Source organism: Balaenoptera musculus, chromosome 10 (genome assembly GCF_009873245.2).
Source record: "Balaenoptera musculus isolate JJ_BM4_2016_0621 chromosome 10, mBalMus1.pri.v3, whole genome shotgun sequence".
Taxonomy (NCBI): domain Eukaryota; kingdom Metazoa; phylum Chordata; class Mammalia; order Artiodactyla; family Balaenopteridae; genus Balaenoptera; species Balaenoptera musculus.
Window position 1 is genome coordinate 33,301,484 of NC_045794.1, and position 18,583 is coordinate 33,320,066.

Consider the following 18,583-nt stretch of genomic DNA (forward strand, 5'->3'; position numbering starts at 1 on the left):
TAAGAACATACATATTGATAATTACCTTAAATGTAAGCAGAGTAAATGCTCCAACCAAAGACATAGAGTGGCTTCATGGATACAATAACAAGACTCATATATATGGTGTCTGCAAAAGACTCACTTCAGATCTAGAGATACATACAGACTGAAAGGGAGGGCATGGAGAAAGATATTCCATACAAATGGAAATCAAAAGAAAGCTGGAGTAGCAGTACTTATATCAGACAAAATAGACTTTAAATAAAGACTGTCACAAGAGACAAAGAAGGACACTACATAATGATCAAAGGGTCAATCCTAGAAGAAGATGTAACAGTTGTAAATATATATGCACCCAACATTGGAGCACCTCAATGTATAAGGCAAATATTAACAGACATAAAAGGAGAAATCGACAGTAACACAATAATAGGAGGGGAGTTTAACACCCCACTTACATCAGTGGACAGATCATCTAGACAGAAAATCAGTAAGGAGACATAGGCCTTAAATAACACATTAGACTAAATGGACTTAATTAATATAGAGAGAGCATTCTATCCAGAAAGCAGCAGAATGCATATTCTTTTCAAGTGCACATGGAACTTTCTCCAGGATAGATGACTTGCTAGGCCACAAAACAAGCCTTAGTAAATTTAAGAAAATTGAAATCATATCAAACATCTTTTCTGACCACAAGGCTATGAGAGTAGAAATCAACTACGAGGAAAAAACCTGCAAAAAACACAAACACAGCCCTCGGTCGCAGCTCGAGCCGCAGCTTTCGCGCCGTCGCCTCAGCCGCTCGCTTCGTGGGTCGGTCCTTCCGGCACACGGGCTCCAGCCGCGCCCGCAGCCGCCCTCCGAGCCCTTCAGGCCGCCCCGGTCTCCTCGCCCGGCCCGACCCAGCCCGTGAAGATGGTGGACCGCGAGCAACTGGTGCAGAAAGCCCGGCTGGCGGAGCAGGCGGAGCGCTACGACGACATGGCCGCGGCCATGAAGAACGTGACAGAGCTGAATGAGCCACTGTCCAATGAAGAAAGAAACCTTCTCTCTGTGGCCTACAAGAATGTGGTTGGGGCACGCCGTTCTTCCTGGAGGGTCATTAGTAGCATTGAGCAGAAGACATCTGCAGATGGTAATGAGAAGAAGATAGAGATGGTCCGTGCTTACCGTGAAAAAATAGAGAAGGAGTTGGAGGCCGTATGTCAGGATGTGCTGAGCCTGCTGGATAACTACCTGATCAAGAATTGCAGTGAGACCCAGTATGAGAGCAAAGTGTTTTACCTGAAGATGAAAGGGGACTATTACCGCTACCTGGCCGAAGTCGCCACTGGAGAGAAGAGGGCGACCGTCGTGGAGTCATCTGAGAAGGCCTACAGCGAAGCCCATGAGATTAGCAAGGAGCACATGCAGCCCACTCACCCCATTAGGTTAGGCCTGGCCCTTAACTACTCCGTTTTCTACTATGAGATCCAGAACGCCCCAGAGCAAGCCTGCCACTTGGCCAAGACCGCTTTTGATGACGCCATTGCCGAGCTCGACACTCTCAACGAGGACTCCTACAAGGACTCCACGCTCATCATGCAGCTCCTCCGCGACAACCTCACGCTCTGGACAAGCGATCAGCAAGACGACGACGGTGGAGAAGGCAACAATTAAGGCCCCCAGCTGGACTGGCAGCGCACGCTGATGCTACTACCGCAGTCTTTATTTTTCCCATGAGTTGGGGTCGGGTGGGGGAGGGAAAGGGAGCGATGACCTTCCTAGGGAGAAACCCACGACCTGTCCTGTCTTTGATCGCCTCTTTGACATTTTTGCCAAAATACCACTAGTGGAAAGTCAGGCTAGCTGTGCTGGTATTGGGATAGCAGCCTCACGCTGGCATATGGACTGTTCTGTAGATTAATGCAAGTGGAGCTGTCCTTAATTTAACTTATTGCTAGAAAATAGGGTTTTAAGATGAAAAGAAAACTTAAACGGAATAGCCCTCATTCAGTAAGTTCTGTGGTTCCAGTAAGGATTTTTATGTACATATGCTCTTGTCTTTTAAGTTCTGGGTACTTCCTAGCTCATCTGTTTCAGCTGTGCATTTTGTTTTTCAGGGTGTACTCTACCAGACATGGAATAGTTAAAATCCCAAGCTGATAGACTTAGAACATAAGGTATATTTATCCTTGTGGTTTAGGCCTTGCCAGTTTTCAGAAGTTCCTGATTAGTTGACAGTATTAACACTAAATTGCAGTTTACAGTATTTCTACATTACAGCCATATGTGACATCAAGCCATTGATTGTGTGTTTTTCTTATTTTGGCTTTTGCATCCTTATTCAGCCTCATCCAGGTTGGTTTTGCTGTTATCTATCTCCTAGGCCAAAAGGCTTGCCTGAGGAGAATCAGAGCTACTTTAGGTTTTGTTTAATAGGTGCTTGGCAGATGGCTGTGGGATTTTTGTCCTCCTTTCTTCTTAACTTAAATCCACCACAAAAATGATTAATCACTTTAACAGAAACGTTAAACACCACAAAAATAGAGAAAATTCAGGTCTGTATGTCATTTATTGTGCTGATATTTCCAGAGAAATCCTGATTTTTTTCAGCTGCCATAGCTCCTTCCTCAGGGACTGCACTGCTGTCTCACTCCTCACTTGAGTCTTCCCTACTGTACCTTGTGCCCAGGGCATGCACTCGGGTGGGTTGAAAAGCTGTTGGGTTGTAGAAGTTGGCGGTCGTTTTGAGAAAGTTTGTGGTGCAGTGTGTGAAAATTCAGGTGCTAGGAGCTTACTGGTAGAAAAATCCTAAAGGAAGAGCTCTATTCATAAACATTCTGTCCAATTTCGGGAGCCTCGTGTGTCAGTTTTTCCTCCCTAAAAAACAATCCTTCCCCAAATAATCGTTGTAGGAAAATAAACTAAAATAATTATCAGATAATAAATACTTAACTCCTATTTGACCAAAAAAAAAAAAAAAAAAAAAAAAAACACAAACACATTGGAGGCAAAACAACATGCTACTAAACAACCAATGGATCACTGAAGAAATCAAAGGAAATGAAAACAGTATCTCAAGGAGATATCTGCATTTTTTTTTTTTTTTTTGGCTGTGCTGCCCAGCTTGCGGGATCGCAGTTGCCTGACCAGGTATTGAGCCTGGCCCACGGCAGTGAAAGCCTGGAATCCTAACCACTAGGCCACCAGGGAATTCCCCTGCATTTCTGTGTTCATTGCAGCATTATTCACTATGGCCAAGATGTGGAAACAACCTAACCTGCCCTCAATGAATAAATGGATAAAGAAAATATTGTATACATATACAATGGAATATTATTTGACCATGAAAAAGGTGAACATCTTACCATTTGTGACAACATGGATGGACCTTGAGGGCATTATGCTAAGTGAAATAAGCCAGACAGAGAAAGACAAGTATTCTATGATCCCACTGACATGTGGAATCTAAAAAAGTCAAATTCACAGAAAGAAGGGTTGTTACCAGAGTCTGGGGGATGGGAGAAAAGGGGAGATGTTGGTGAAAGATTATAAACTTGAAGCTATAATATGAATAACTTCTGGGTATCTAATGTATAGCATAGTTATTATAGTTAATAATATTCTCCTGTATAATTGAAATTTGCTAAGAGATCTTTGATGTTCTCACCACAAAAAAGAAATGGTAATTATGTGACATGATGCAGGTGTTAGCTAACGCTAAGGTTGTGATTATTTTGCAATTTAAAAAAAGTGGGTATATATCTCCATTTTATGGAAAAGGCTTAGATGTTAAATCATTTTCTCAAGGACATAGCCAGTCTTCACTCATCATTCTTCTCAGTCCTTCCTTCTCAGCATCCGAAAACATGTTGAAAAGGTGCATGGTTCTAATCCTCAAAACTTAAAACTTTGGGGTGTTGCTGAGGTTCTCTTCACCAACCTCACACTCTTTCTCTTTCCATAACTGTTGTTACTTCTATTCTCGTCTTTCTTCACTTCTTTTTGTTTTCTGTCTTTGGTATGTTTGGCTTTTCTGTAAGAATAGATATCACCTGGTGGTCTGTGCTGGTGTTCAGTGGGCAGCTGCTTCTCTGCCTCAAATGGAAAAAAGAAAAGGTGTCTTTGTGACAACTTGTGTCTTTGGAGCTTTCCCAGAAGTCTGAGGATGCTAGAATGCTGGATTTTGAATAGGAAAGATTGATTGGATTTTTCGGTTCCTTCTTATCATATCAAGGGTGCTTTACCCATCTGAAACACTGGCTTGGTTTTGTTTTTTTGGGTTTTTTTTCCCCAGCTAGAAATGAATGAAGAGTAAATAATACTTACTCATCTAAGTCACTATGAATATTTAAATTATGATATTTGAAATATTTATTTCTCTTGAACTATAATGTGGTGTGAATATGTTACAGCATAGGACTTTATGGTACGTGATAAAAATATATTTTAACCGTAAAATCCAACCCTAATGGATTTTAGATATTTTCATCTGACAGTTTATTTTAGATGTTTGCATTTTTGTCTTAGAATGGAATTAGAATTTCAGAATTTTAGATCTATAATCATTTTATGTATTGGGAAAGTACAGCTTCCTGTGTCCTCTTCCCAGGGTTACATGCTAGCTTTATTACCTAGATTTCCTGATATGGTGGAGGACTTTTTCTTTTAAACATTATGGTTACTGTCACGTAGGAATAGTTTTTCAGAGTTTATTTTCTGCTGTTAGAAGGCAGTTTCAAATGAGAGTTTTTTAAGTGTACAGAGTTAATAATGGTTGAATAGAAGGATTCAGTTATAAAAGATTTTGCTTCCTTTACTAGAGATAATTTACAATGTTTTGTTTTGTTTTTGCTCTATAACTTTCTCTTCAAAACAGGTACCAAAGAAAAGTGAGGTGTACATTTAAAAAAATGTATTTGTGTGTGTTTCTTATTTTTTAAAAAACTTTTTAACCTTATTACTGAGTAATAATAAAGGTATTGCTTATATCTTTTTTTTTTTTAATTTTTATTTATTTATTTATTTTTGGCTGTGTTGGGTCTTCATTTCTTGCGAGGGCTTTCTCTAGTTGTGGCAAGCGGGGGCCACTCTTCATCGTGGTGCGCGGGCCTCTCACTATTGCGGCCTCTCTTGTGGCGGAGCACAGGCTCCAGACGCGCAGGCTCAGTAGTTGTGGCTCACGGGCCCAGCTGCTTCGCGGTATGTGGGATCTTCCCAGACCAGGGCTCGAACCCGTGTCCCCTGCATTGGCAGGCAGATTCTCAACCACTGCGCCACCAGGGAAGCCCCGCTTACATCTTTTTAACCTTATGTATGGGTAGGGCTTTGGAGTAAGATATTTAGGCTTACTCAGTGGCCATGGAAACACTCCATGTAGATACACTGTGATTATCTTCCAGTAAATATTATGGATGGCAAACCAGTTTTTTGGTAAATTGAATTGAAGGTGGTCAAGGGCCTTACTCATCTAGAAGACCTAGTTTTAAGTTCCAGCTCAGCATTTATTGGTAACTGTGTGCAAATCACTAACCTTTTGACATTCAGTTTTTTGGTTTATAAGTTGGGGGTGATGAAGTCTAGCCACTTTCATGAAATTCCGTTTAATTAAAATACCTTTTTTTGGTTTGCATGTGTAAGCGCTTTTAAATGATAGTGTACCATAACGTGGGGATTTTTACTGACACTGTCATCCAGAAGAGGTATATTTAGAATCAATGATGTGACGTTATAGAAGTAAGAGATGGAGACAAAATTAAAGTACCAAGCATTATGCTAGATGCTTTCAGGTCTGTTACTTCCCTTGATTCTCACAACTACTTTAAGAGTGAATATAATATTATTAATCCCTGTTTTGTAAATGAGAAAACGAAGGCTCACAGTGTCATAAGTTATGTATATAAAATCATCTACCCTCACTAGTGATGAAACTGCTATTCAAACCCAGCTTTGTCTGTAACTCCAAATCCTATACTTTGTTTAGTATTGTATGTGGTTGGAGAAGGGAAGTAGTGGTAGTACCAAAAAATGAAATTTAAGTGTATACATTTCGTGTGAAGAGTAGGATTTATATAAACTATTACAAAGTATAAAATAGCATATCTGGACTTTTCTGTTTCGTTAATTAGGAATTTACCTTGATGAAATTTTGGCATTAGTTATTTCATTGAATATAATTAAAGATACAAAGTTGAAATCAGTATAATGTCTTGTATATTCTAAGCACTATTTAGTATATTAGTTGTCAGTGTCTTTTGTTTTGTTCCTTAGATGAATTTCTAAAGCTTATATAAATGAAAGTAGGAGTCAGATCTACTCTATATGTCCCAAACAAATTGCAACTCAACTAAATTCTGTGTTGAATATTTTTGAAAAAGCGAAGAATGTACTTGTTCTCTATATAAATTTGAAGGCTTATATGATTTTATGTGTAAGTGGGGTATACTTCTTGATGTATTTGAAATTTAAAAGCCCTTGAGAACTGTAACAGAACCATTCTTTTGTTTTTATTAGGTGTTAGACAAACCCAGTAGGCTAACGGAAAAGGAACTTGCTGAGGCTGCAAGCAAGTGGGCCGCTGAAAAGCTAGAGAAGGCAGATGAAAGTAACTTACCTGAAATTTCTGAGTATGAGGTAAGGCAAAATTTCTTCTTTATGTTTCACATCTGAGAGTTTTGCCTGGATTTTAAATTATGGATGAAAATTTTAGTTTGTTCTAGTGTTTTAAAGTATATTTGGGGAAAATGTCCTCAAGGATTATTAAATTTTACTACACACAGTAATAGAATGAATGTGAATGACTCTGAATTCAGTAATTATACTATGTCTGAATGTCTCTAGTAGTTTAGAAGTGTAAGAATAGTATAAATATGGAGTATAAGGAAAATGCAATATTTATATGCTTCTTTTGTGAGCTTTTAAAAGTATTTCTAGAAATCATGCTAAGCCACTAGTCACAAGGCAATGAATTCAGAACAAAAATCTAATTAAACCTTGGATCTTGGGCTATATTTATATTGCATGTTATACTCTATGCAAATTATCTCATAAATATTCCAAGAAATGCAATTATGCATTGTTTGGTCTACCTGTGCTTTTTGATGAGTCTTGAGTACCAAAAAATGAGAACATTTTTGGGTCCACAGAATACTCTTTATAGAATGTTTTCATTAAAATATTTGAAAATGAACTGAAAAATTTCTGTATAACCTGTAATGGAGTGAAATACAGATATTTTGTGGCCAAAGTTAAGCTTCTAGATTCAGAATTTGTTACTAGAGGAATTATTTTGACCTGGCAGAGAATATAAAAATCTCTGTATGATGACAAATTATGTATATTCGGAGGAGATTTTTGACTTTACAATATATTTTTGGATGCCTTTTAAGGAAGGTCCTTTGATAAAACAGATCAAGCATTAGAATTTGATGTACAAATTATATACCTACATACATCTTAATACACTATGAAAAGATCCTTTCCAAAATAACTAATGTACACTGCTCATAGAAAGTACAAACCAGTACAAACCCTATCAGTACTTTCAGAAATAGAGCCTTTCTTTTTTAAGATGCTGATTTATCATTTAGCTATCAGTTGTTCTTAAATAGGTCAAGGTTTCCTTGCTACTGTAGCTATAATAATAGATATGCATATTTTCAAGTAAAGATATAAAAATATCAAGCTGTCCTTCTTTGGTACCTTTCTAGCACTATTTAAAAGCATGAACAATACAGTCATACATTTAATAGGATCATTTTGCCTATTTTCCTTAATAATTTAGAATAATGGTTTTTATATTAATAATAGAAATATGTGCTTTAAAATTGCTAATTTGGACATCTGATAATTTTTCTCAGAGTACTTAAACCAAAAACTTCCAAAAATACTTAATTTTTTGTTTCCTAAATACTATATCTTCAATTAGCAAAGCTTTATTAAGATATATTCATTCTCCCCCCTCGTCTTCTTTGATAGCTCTTCATTAAAAAAAAAAACTCACTATCCACCTTTTCCAGATTTTAAATATTCTATTTATAGTCTTTTTTCATTGCTTGACTAGATTTTGACTCTGAATAGTCAGTGACATTGGGTCTAGAAAGACTTTTTTTTCAGGCTCCTTGTTTTTTCTCTAAAATATGCCCAGAATTTGCTAGGTTTTGAATTAATGAGAAGTCAGTAATCCTAAAAATCTATATGTGGGTCATAGGTCAGACATGATTTTTTGTTGGACCAAAGGCAAGGTGAGAGCAGGGTTGAGATTACTTTAGTATGTTTGTTAGTTGGTGTACATCATGAGCGTTGAGCGGCATTATCAATCTCATAGCATCTAAATGTTCTTCAAGTTACATTGATACTTTTCCATACTGGAGATAAAGCAGTTGAGAAATTCTTAACGATACTCTGTCTTTTGGGCACAGATAGTCACATTTGTTCTAGGGTAGTTTTTAAATAGTTGCTCATTTCAGTGATCTATGTTTTATGAGAAGTAAACTTTTTGAGAATTTTGACCTTGGTTCTCCTATCTGTTCTCCTATCTAGGTTCTCCTATCTCCTATCTCCTATCTATAAACTCCTATCTGATTTGAAAGAATAAGGTGGAAGGAAAAAAGGACTTTGATGCTATGGAAGAGTTTGGCATAGTGCTGTGTGTGTGTGTGTGTGTGTGTGTGTGTGTGTGTTTAAATCTAATTGTGACAATCTTTATATTAGCTGTTGAATAGAGAGGAGATTAAATATTTAAGTTTCCGGTTTATCTTCTCTTGCTGTCATCAATATAGTTTTAAGCAATTTGGTTGGGAGACCATGTAGTTAATAGAGTCCAGTGAAATTGAAGGTAAATTCAGTGATATGTTTAAATATTCAGGAATATTATAATTCATTCTTCTGTAACAGTTTGCATACATTTACCTTTTGGACTCTAATAGAGAATTTCCTAAAGTATTTGATAGAATGATAATTCTGAAGGGTCTTAGTGGTCTGAGGAAGAACAAAAAAGATTCTGTTAGCCCCCTTACATTTGGGAAATGCTAGATTTAAAAGAGGTAGGTTGATTTTGGCATTTCAGTACTTTTCAGAGATTTTAATATGTTAATATGCTCATTAGTGGTCTGTGACAGGAGGATGAATAGTAAAGTTTGCATAATTTATCAAATTTTTGGCTTGAATTTTTCTTCACAGTGCAAATTTTAGTATTAGTGTTTTAAGGCATGTATTTTCAGAAAATAATACTATACTGGCTTTCTCATAGTTTATTTAAATTCACTAAATATTCATTCTGCGTCTGTTTATGTCAAACACTGCATTAGAGACACTATCCTAGCTTTCAAAGAGCTTGCGGTCAAGTTTGGTAGAGATATAATTTACTATCTGTAAACATATGGCCATGAGAGTTTTGCTTTTGGCTATCAAAATGAAAAGCAAATTATTCAGAGATTATTAGAATGTTGTGGTAGAGCAGGTTGTTGCTTCTTGCTGCAGAAGAAAATTTTAAAATGTTTCTTATTTAAATGTGAAAATGTGAATTATGTTGTTTCCACGTATCAGGTGTTATTTTCCGCTTACCCTGTCCCTAGTGAAGTATGCCCAACTTCCATGGCCTTCTTTCAAATTCAGATCCATTCAGTGAAATCAGTAGTGCTCGAGATAATAAGACTCAATATCTTTCTTGATTCCACTTTTCTTCCTTTCCTGTTGTAAAGTTTTTTGCCACTGTTTCACTGATGACCTTATATTGCCTTTATTAAAAATTTCTTTTACTTGTCTAGTAATTTAGATAGATAGATAGATTGATAGAATGTATCTCATGTCTTGTTTTCCCTCCAGTACCTTGGATAATATATATCTAATGAACTAAACTAAATTTAATTACTAATAAGCTCTTTTTTTCCAGTTTTACTGAAATATAATTGACATACAGCACTGTATAAGTTTAAGGTGTACAGCATAATGAATTGACTTACATATATTGCAAAATGATTATCACAGTAAGTTTAGTTAATATCCATTGTCTCATATAAACACCACAAAAAAGAAAAATATTTTTTTCCTTGTGATGAGAACTCTTAGGATTTACTCTCTTGTCAACTTTCAAATACACCAGATAGCATTGTTAACTATAAACATCATGTTGTACATTACATCCTCAGTACTTATTTATCTTATAACTGGAAGTTTGTACCTTTTGACCACCTTCATCCAATTCCCACCCCACTACTCCCCAGCCCCCACCTCTGGTAACCATGGATATGATCTCTTTTTCTATGAGTTTTTAAAAAAATTCCATATATAAGTGAGATCATACAGTTTTTGTCTCTCTGTCTGGCTTATATCACTTACCATGATGCCCTCAAGGTCCATCCATGTTGTTGCAAATGGCAGAATTTCTTTCTCTTTTATGGCTGAATAATATTGTATTGTGCATGTAACTTCTTTGTCTGTATATCAGTTGATTGATACTTAGGTTGCTTCTGTATCTTGGCTATTGTAAATTATGCTGCTATGAACATTGGGGTGCATGTATGTTTTCAAGTTTGTGTTTTTATTTTCTTCAAATATATACCCAGATGTGGAATTGCTGGATCATATGGTAGTTCTCTTCTTAATTTTTTGAGGAATCTCATACTGTTTTCTGTAGTGGCTGTACCAATTTACAATCCCACCAACAGTGCACAAAGGTTCCCTTTTCTCCACATCCTCCCAGCATTTGTTACATCTTGTCCTTTTGATGCTGGTCATTCTAAGAGGTGTGAGGTGATATCTCATTGTGGTGATGATCTGCATTTCCCTAATGATTAGTGATGTTGAGCACCTTTTCATGTACCTGTTGACCATTCATATATCTTCTTTGGAAAAATTTATGTTCAGGTCCTTTGCCCATTTTTAATCGTGTTATTTGGTTTTGTGTGGGGTTTTTTTTGTTTTTGCTATTGAGTTGTATGAGTTCTTTATTTTGGATATTAACTCTTTATCCACATATATGATTTGCAAATATTTTTTTCCCATTCTGTAGTTTGTCTTTCATTTTGTTAATCGTTTCTTTTGCTGTGCAGAAGGTTCATAGTTTGATATAGTATCACTTGTTTATTTTTTATTTTGTTGCTTGTGTTTTAGATGTCATATCTAAAAAATCATTGCCAAGACCCATATCAAGGAACTCTCTTTCCTGTTTTCTTGTAGGAGTTTTATGGTTTCCAGTCTTACATTTAAGTCTTTAGTGCATTTTGTGTTAATTTTTGTGAATAGTGTATGATAGGGCTCTAGTTTCCTTCTTTTACATGTGAATAACCTGATTTCTTCAGCGCCATTTATTGAAGAAACTTTCTTTTCTCCGTTGAGTATTCTTGCCTCCTCTGTGAAATATTAGTTGGCCATATATGCATGGGTTTATTTCAGGGCTTTCAGTTCTGTTCCATTTGGCCTATGTGTCTCTTTTTATGCTGGTATCATACTGTTTTGATTACTGTAGCTAATGAGCTCTTTTAGTGTCAATTCAAGTTATTTTTCTCTTCGTTACTTGCCTTTTATTTTCCCAAAACTCATCTACACTGATGTGTTTATTATGCTCATCAATTTCTATTTTTGTATGTAGGTCTAGAATTATGATGAAGCTTGAAATTCCTATTTTGAGTGTGTTGTAAAACTTTAATAATTTTTTGTTTTGTTTGTTTTGCATTGACCTAACTAAAATGGAATCTAGTGGCAGAATTATTTTGACCATGGGGTAGTCAGAACACAGTATAAATAATCTTTCTTGACATCATCTGAAACTAACTGTTGTCTGTCTAGTGTTAGAAACCTTATACTGATATTGTGATTTATTTCTTAAATTATTTTTTATTGTAGTATAATACATATAGCATAAAACTTCCATCTTAACCATTTTTTTTTTTTAACGTTCCACAGCACTTTTATTGCACAGTGGATAGATTATAAAACAATCTTTTTTTAAAATGATACTTATACCAAACAACCATGGGGAGTAGGGGGATATACATTCCCAAATGTAAAGAGGAAAAAGGAGACAGTTAACATGACTTTTTCCAGAAACCAGAATGAGCCCCAGAGTTTTGCCACAGTAAGACTAGTGGTACATAGTTTGATATGGTCACATTTAGCCAGTTTATTGGTATAGTGTCAGCAGTTGGAAAAAAAAGAACTACGCAATGGAGACCTTAATGCTCAAAGAACCATTAGGTGGCAGTAGGGACACAGGCATCTTTTTTTTTTTATACAGCAGGTTCTTATTAGTTATCTATTTTATACATATTAGTGTCTACATGTCAATCCCAATCTCCCAATTCATCCCACATCACACCCCCCCACCCCCCACCGCTTTCCCCCTTTGGTGTCCATACGTTTGTTCGCTACATCTGTGTATCAATTTCTGCCCTGCAAACTGGTTCATCTGTACCATTTTTCGAGGTTCCACATATATGCATTAATGTATGATATTTGTTTTTCTCTTTCTGATTTACTTCACTCTGTATGACAGTCTCTAGATTCATCCACGTCTCTACAAATGACCCAATTTCGTTCCTTTTAATGGCTGAGTAATATCCCATTGTATATATGTACCACATCTTCTTTATCCATTCATCTGTCGATGGGCATTTAGGTTGCTTCCATGACCTGGCTATTGTAAATAGTGCTGCAATGAACACTGGGGGTGCATGTGTCTTTCTGAATTATGGTTTTCTCTGGGTATATGCCCAGTAGTGGGATTGCTGGGTCATACGGTAATTCTATTTTTAGTTTTTTTTTTTTTTAATTAATTAATTTATTTATGGCTGTGTTGGGTCCTCGTTTCTGTGCGAGGGCTTTCTCTAGTTGCAGCAAGTGGGGGCCACTCTTCATCGCGGTGCGCGGGCCTCTCACCATCGCAGCCTCTCTTGTTGCGGAGCACAGGCTCCAGACGCGCAGGCTCAGTAATTGTGGCTCACGGGCCCAGTTGCTCCGTGGCACGTGGGATCTTCCCAGACCAGGGTTCGAACCCGTGTCCCCTGCATTGGCAGGCAGATTCTCAACCACTGTGCCACCAGGGAAGCCCCTATTTTTAGTTTTTTAATGAACCTCCATACTGTTCTCCATAGTGGCTGTATCAATTGACATTCCCACTAACAGTGCAAGAGGGTTCCCTTTTCTCCACACCCTCTCCAGCATTTGTTGTTTGTAGATTTTCTGATGATGCCCATTTTAACTGGTGTGAGGTGATACCTCATTGTAGTTTTGGTTTGCATTTCTCTAATAATTAGTGATGTTGAGCAGCTTTTCATGTGCTTCTTGGCCATCTGTATGTCTTCTTTGGAGAAATGTCTATTTAAGTCTTCTGCCCATTTTTGGATTGGGTTGTTTGTTTTTTTAATATTGAGCTGCATGAGCTTTATATATTTTGGAGATTAATCCTTTGTCTGTTGATTCATTTGCAAATACTTTCTCCCATTCTGAGGGTTGTCTTTTCATCTTTTTTTTTTTAACATTTTTATTGAAGTATAATTGCTTTACAATGGTGTGTTAGTTTCTGCTTTAAAACAAAGTGAATCAGTTATACATATACATATGTTCCCATATCGCTTCCCTCTTGCATCTCCCTCCCTCCCACCCTCCCTATCCCACCCCTCTAGGTGGTCACAAAGCACCGAGCTGATCTCCCTGTGCTATGCGGCTGCTTCCCACTAGCTATCTATTTTACATTTGGTAGTGTATATATGTCCATGACACTCACTCTGTCACATCTCACCCCTCCCCCTCCCCATATCCTCAAGTCCATTCTTTAGTAGTTCTGTGTCTTTATTCCCATCTTGCCACTAGGTTCTTCATGACCCTTTTTTTTTTTGTTTTTCCTTAGATTCCATATATATGTGTTAGCATACTGTATTTGTTTTTCTCTTTCTGACTTACTTCACTCTGTATGACAGACTCTAACTCCATCCACCTCATTACAAATACCTCCATTTCATTTCCTTTTATGGCTGAGTAATATTCCATTGTATATATGTGCCACATCTTCTTTATCCATTCATCCGATGATGGACACTTTGGTTACTTCCATGTCCTGGCTATTGTAAATAGAGCTGCAATGAACATTTTGGTACATGACTCTTTTTGAATTATGGTTTTCTCAGGGTATATGCCCAGTAGTGGGATTGCTGGGTCGTATGGTAGTTCTATTTTTAGTTTTTTAAGGAACCTCCGTACTGTTCTCCATAGTGGCTGTATCAATTTACATTCCCACCAAGAGTGCAAAAGTGTTCCCTTTTCTCCACACCCTCTCCAGCATTTATTGTTTCTAGATTTTTTGATGATGGCCATTCTGACTGGTGTGAGATGATACCTCATTGTAGTTTTGATTTGCATTTCTCTAATGATTAAGGATGTTGAGCATACTTTCATGTGTCTGTTGGCCATCTGTATATCTTCTTTGGAGAAATGTCTGTTTAGGTCTTCTGCCCATTTTTGGATTGGGTTGTTTCTTTTTTTGTTATTGAGCTGCATGAGCTGCTTGTAAATCTTGGAGATTAATCCTTTGTCAGTTGCTTCATTTGCAAATATTTTCTCCCATTCTGAGGGTTGTCTTTTGGTCTTGTTTATGGTTTCCTTTGCGGTGCAAAAGCTTTTAAATTTCATTAGGTCCCATTTGTTTATTTGTGTTTTTATTTCCATTTCTCTAGGAGCTGGGTCAAAAAAGATCTTGCTGTGATTGATGTCAAAGAGTGTTCTTCCTGTGTTTTCCTCTAAGAGTTTTATAGTGTCCGGTCTTACATTTAGGTCTCGAATCCATTTTGAGTTTATTTTTGTGTATGGTGTTAGGGAGTGTTCTAATTTCATTCTTTTACATGTAGCTGTCCAGTTTTCCCAGCACCACTTATTGAAGAGACTTTCTTTTCTCCATTGTATATCCTTCCCTCCTTTGTCATAGATGAGTTGATCATAGGTGCGTGGGTTTATCTCTGGGCTTTCTATCCTGTTCCATTGATCTGTATTTCTGTTTTTGTGCCAGTACCATATTGTCTTGATTACTGTAGCTTTGTAGTATAGTCTGAAGTCAGGAAGTCTGATTGCTCCAGCTCTGTTTTTCTCCCTTAAGACTGCTTTGGCTATTCAGGGTCTTTTGTGTCTCCATACAAATTTTAAGATTATTTGTTCTAGTTCCGTAAAAAATGCCATTGGTAATTTGATAGGGATTGCACTGAATCTGTAGATTGCTTTGGGTAGTATAGTCATTTTCACAATATTGATTCTTCCAGTCCAAGAACATGGCATATCTCTCCATCTGTTGGTATCGTCTTTAAATTCTTTCATCAGTGTCTTATAGTTTTCTGCATACAGGTCTTTTTTCTCCCTAGGTAGGTTTATTCCTAGGTATTTTATTCTTTTTGTCACAGTGGTAAATGGGAGTGTTTCCTTAATTTCTCTTTCAGATTTTTCATCATTAGTGTATAGGAATGCAAGAGATTTCTGTGCATTAATTTTGTATCCTGCTTCTTAACCAAATTCATTGGTTAGTTTTAGTAGTTTTCTGGTGGCATCTTTAGGATTCTCTGTGTGTAGTATCATGTCATCTGCAAACAGTGACAGTTTCACTTCTTCTTTTCCAATTTGTATTCCTTTTATTTCTTTTTCTTCTCTGATTGCCATGGCTAGGACTTCCAAAACTATGTTGAATAATAGTGGTGAGAGTGGACATCCTTGTCTTGTTCCTTATCTTAGAGGAAATGCTTTCAGTTTTTCACCATTGAGGATGATGTTTGCTGTGGGTTTGTCATATGTGGCCTTTACTATGTTGAGGTAGGTTCCCTTTATGCCCACTTTCTGGAGAGTTTTTATCATAAATGGGTGTTGAATTTTGTCAGAAGCTTTTTCTGCATCTATTGAGATGATCATATGGTTTTTATTCTTCAATTTGTTAATATAGTGTATCACATTGATTGCTTTGCCTATATTGAAGAATCCTTGCATCCCTGGGATAAATCCCACTTGATCATGGTGTGTGATCCTTTTAATGTGTTGTTGGATTCTGTTTGCTAGTATTTTGTTGAGGATTTTTGCATCTATATTCATCAATGATATTGGTATGTAATTTTCTTTTTTTGTGGTATCTTTGTCTGGTTTTGACATCAGGGTGATTGTGGCCTCATAGAATGAGTTTGGGAGTGTTCCTTCCTCTGCAGTTTTTTGGAAGAGTTTGAGAAGGATGGGTGTTAGCTCTTCTCTAAATGTTTGATAGAATTCACCTGTGAAGCCATCTGGTCCTGGACTTTTGTTTGTTGGAAGATTTTTAATCACAATTTCAATTTCATTAATTGTGATTGGTCTGTTCATATTTTCTACTTCTTCCTGATTCAGTCTTGGAAGGTTATACCTTTCTAAGAATTTGTCCATTTCTTCCAGGTTATCCATTTTATTGGCATAGAGTTGCTTGTAGTAGTCTCTTAGGATGCTTTGTATTTCTGTAGTGTCTGTTGTAACTTCTCCTCTTTCATTTCTAATTTTATTGATTTGAATCCTCTCCCTTGTTTTCTTGATGAGTCTGGCTAATGGTTTATCAATTTTGTTTATCTTCTCAAAGAACCAGCTTTTAGTTTTATTGATCTTTGCTATTGTTTTCCTTGTTTCTATTTCATTTATTTCTGATATGATCTTTATGATTTCTTTCCTTCTGCTAACTTTGGGTGTTGTTTGTTCTTCTTTCTCTAGTTCCTTTAGGTGTAAGTTTAGATTGTTTATTTGAGATTTTTTTTGTTTCTTGAGGTAGGCTTGTATTGCTATAAACTTCCCTCTTAGAACTGCTTTTGCTGCATCCTATAGGTTTTGGATTGTCATGTTTTCATTGTCATTTGTCTTTAGGTATTTTTTGATTTCCTCTTTGATTTCTTCAGTGATCTCTTGGTTATTTAGTAACGTATTGTTTAGCCTCCTTGTGTTTGTATTTTTTACGTTCTTTTTCCCTGTAATTGATTTCTAATTTCATAACGTTGTGGTCAGAAAAGATGCTTGATATGATTTCAGTTTTCTTAAATTTACTGAGGCTTGATTTGTGACCCAAGATGTGATCTATCCTGGAGAATGTTCTATGCGCACCTGAGAAGAAAGTGTAATCTGCTGTTTTTGGATGGAATGTCCTATAAATATCAATTAAATCTGTCTGGTCTATTGTGTCATTTAAAGCTCATCTTAACCATTTTAAGTGTATAGTTCAGTGGTATTAAATACATTCACATTATTATGCACATCACCACCCTCCATCCCCTTAACTCTTTTCACCTGTAAAACTGAAACTCTACACCAATTAAACAACAACTCTCCAAAGCAATTTTATCAGTTCATTCTCCCCCTCCCTCAGTCCCTGGCAACCACTATTATGCTTTCTGTCATTATGATTTTGACTACTTTAAGTACTTAAGTGGAATCATATAGTATTTGTCTTTTGTTACTGGCTTATTTCATTATGCATAGTGTCTTCAAGGTTCATCCATGTAGTAGCATATTATAGAATTTCCTTTTTCTTTTAAAAGGCTGAGTAATATTCCATTGTGTATGTGTGTACTATATTTTGTGTTTGTGTGTGTGTGTGTTTTAAATGCTTTATATTATTTAGAATCCCTTAGTGGATTTTTAAATAGGTTTAAAAGATACTTTAGTGATATTTGGGGAAATTGATTGGGGTTTTCAGATGGGCTAGGAGTACATTCTTTTTTTTTAAATTTTTTACAGTAAGTCCTTGTTGGTTATCTATTTTAAGTATAGCAGTGTGTGTGTGTACTGCAGTTTGTTTATCTGTTCATTGGTATGTTGTGTTTTCATTTTCATTCATCTCTAACTATTTCTTACTTTCCCTTGTGATTTCTTCTTTGTTTGTTTAAAAGTGCATTAATTTCCACAATTTTGTGAATTTTCCAGATTTTTTCTTTTTAAATCTATTGAGATTTAATATGTGCACCAATACAGGGAAATGTTCCATGTGCACTTGAGAAGAATGTGTACTCTGTTGAAGTTTGGATTGTTCTGTATATGTCTGTTAGATGTAGTTAGTGTATTGTGTTGCTTAAGCCCACTATTCCCTTACTTACTTATTTCCTTACTTATTATTGTGAAACTGTTTATTTCTCCCTTCAATTTTGTCAGTTTTTGTTTCATATATTTTTATAGTTTGTCATTAGGTGTGTAAATGTTTGTAATTGTTATATCTTTTTGCTTTATTGAAACTTTTATTAATACATAATGTCCTTGTCTCTTGTAACCATTTTTATTTAAAGTTTATTTGTCTGCTATTATTATAGCCACTCTTGCTCTCTTTTGGTTACTATGTGCATGGAATATCTTTTTTCCATCCTTTTACTTTCCACCTGTTTGTGTCTTTGGGTCTCAAGTGAATCTCTTGTAGATAACATATTGTTGGATCATATGTTTTTATTCATTCTGCCAGTTTCTGTCTTTGGACTGGATAATTTAAACCATTTACACTTAAAAGTAATTACTGAGGAGGGACTTACTCCTGTCATTGTGCTATTTGTTTTCTATATGCCCTATAGCTTTTTTGTTCCTCATTTCCTGCATTCAGGTCTTCTTTTGTTTTTAGTTGATTTTTTGTAGTGAAATGTTTAAATTTCTATCTTGT

At 36.2% G+C, this 18,583-nt stretch overlaps 2 protein-coding genes across 12 annotated transcripts in view; both read left to right on the forward strand.

Moving 5' to 3' along the window:
• PPHLN1 (periphilin 1) overlaps positions 1-18,583 on the forward strand; it is a 158,297-nt gene that overhangs the window by 75,022 nt on the left and 64,692 nt on the right. For all 11 annotated transcript variants that reach the window (XM_036864795.1, XM_036864789.1, XM_036864792.1 and 8 more), the window contains one exon: positions 6,481-6,600. In XM_036864795.1, the coding sequence (XP_036720690.1) occupies positions 6,481-6,600 (120 nt within the window). The remainder of the gene's footprint in view (positions 1-6,480; positions 6,601-18,583) is intronic.
• Positions 745-2,134, forward strand: LOC118901566 (14-3-3 protein gamma). Its single transcript, XM_036864796.1, has one exon. The coding sequence runs from the start codon at positions 901-903 to the stop codon at positions 1,642-1,644; it is 744 nt and encodes a 247-aa protein (XP_036720691.1). The 5' UTR covers positions 745-900; the 3' UTR covers positions 1,645-2,134.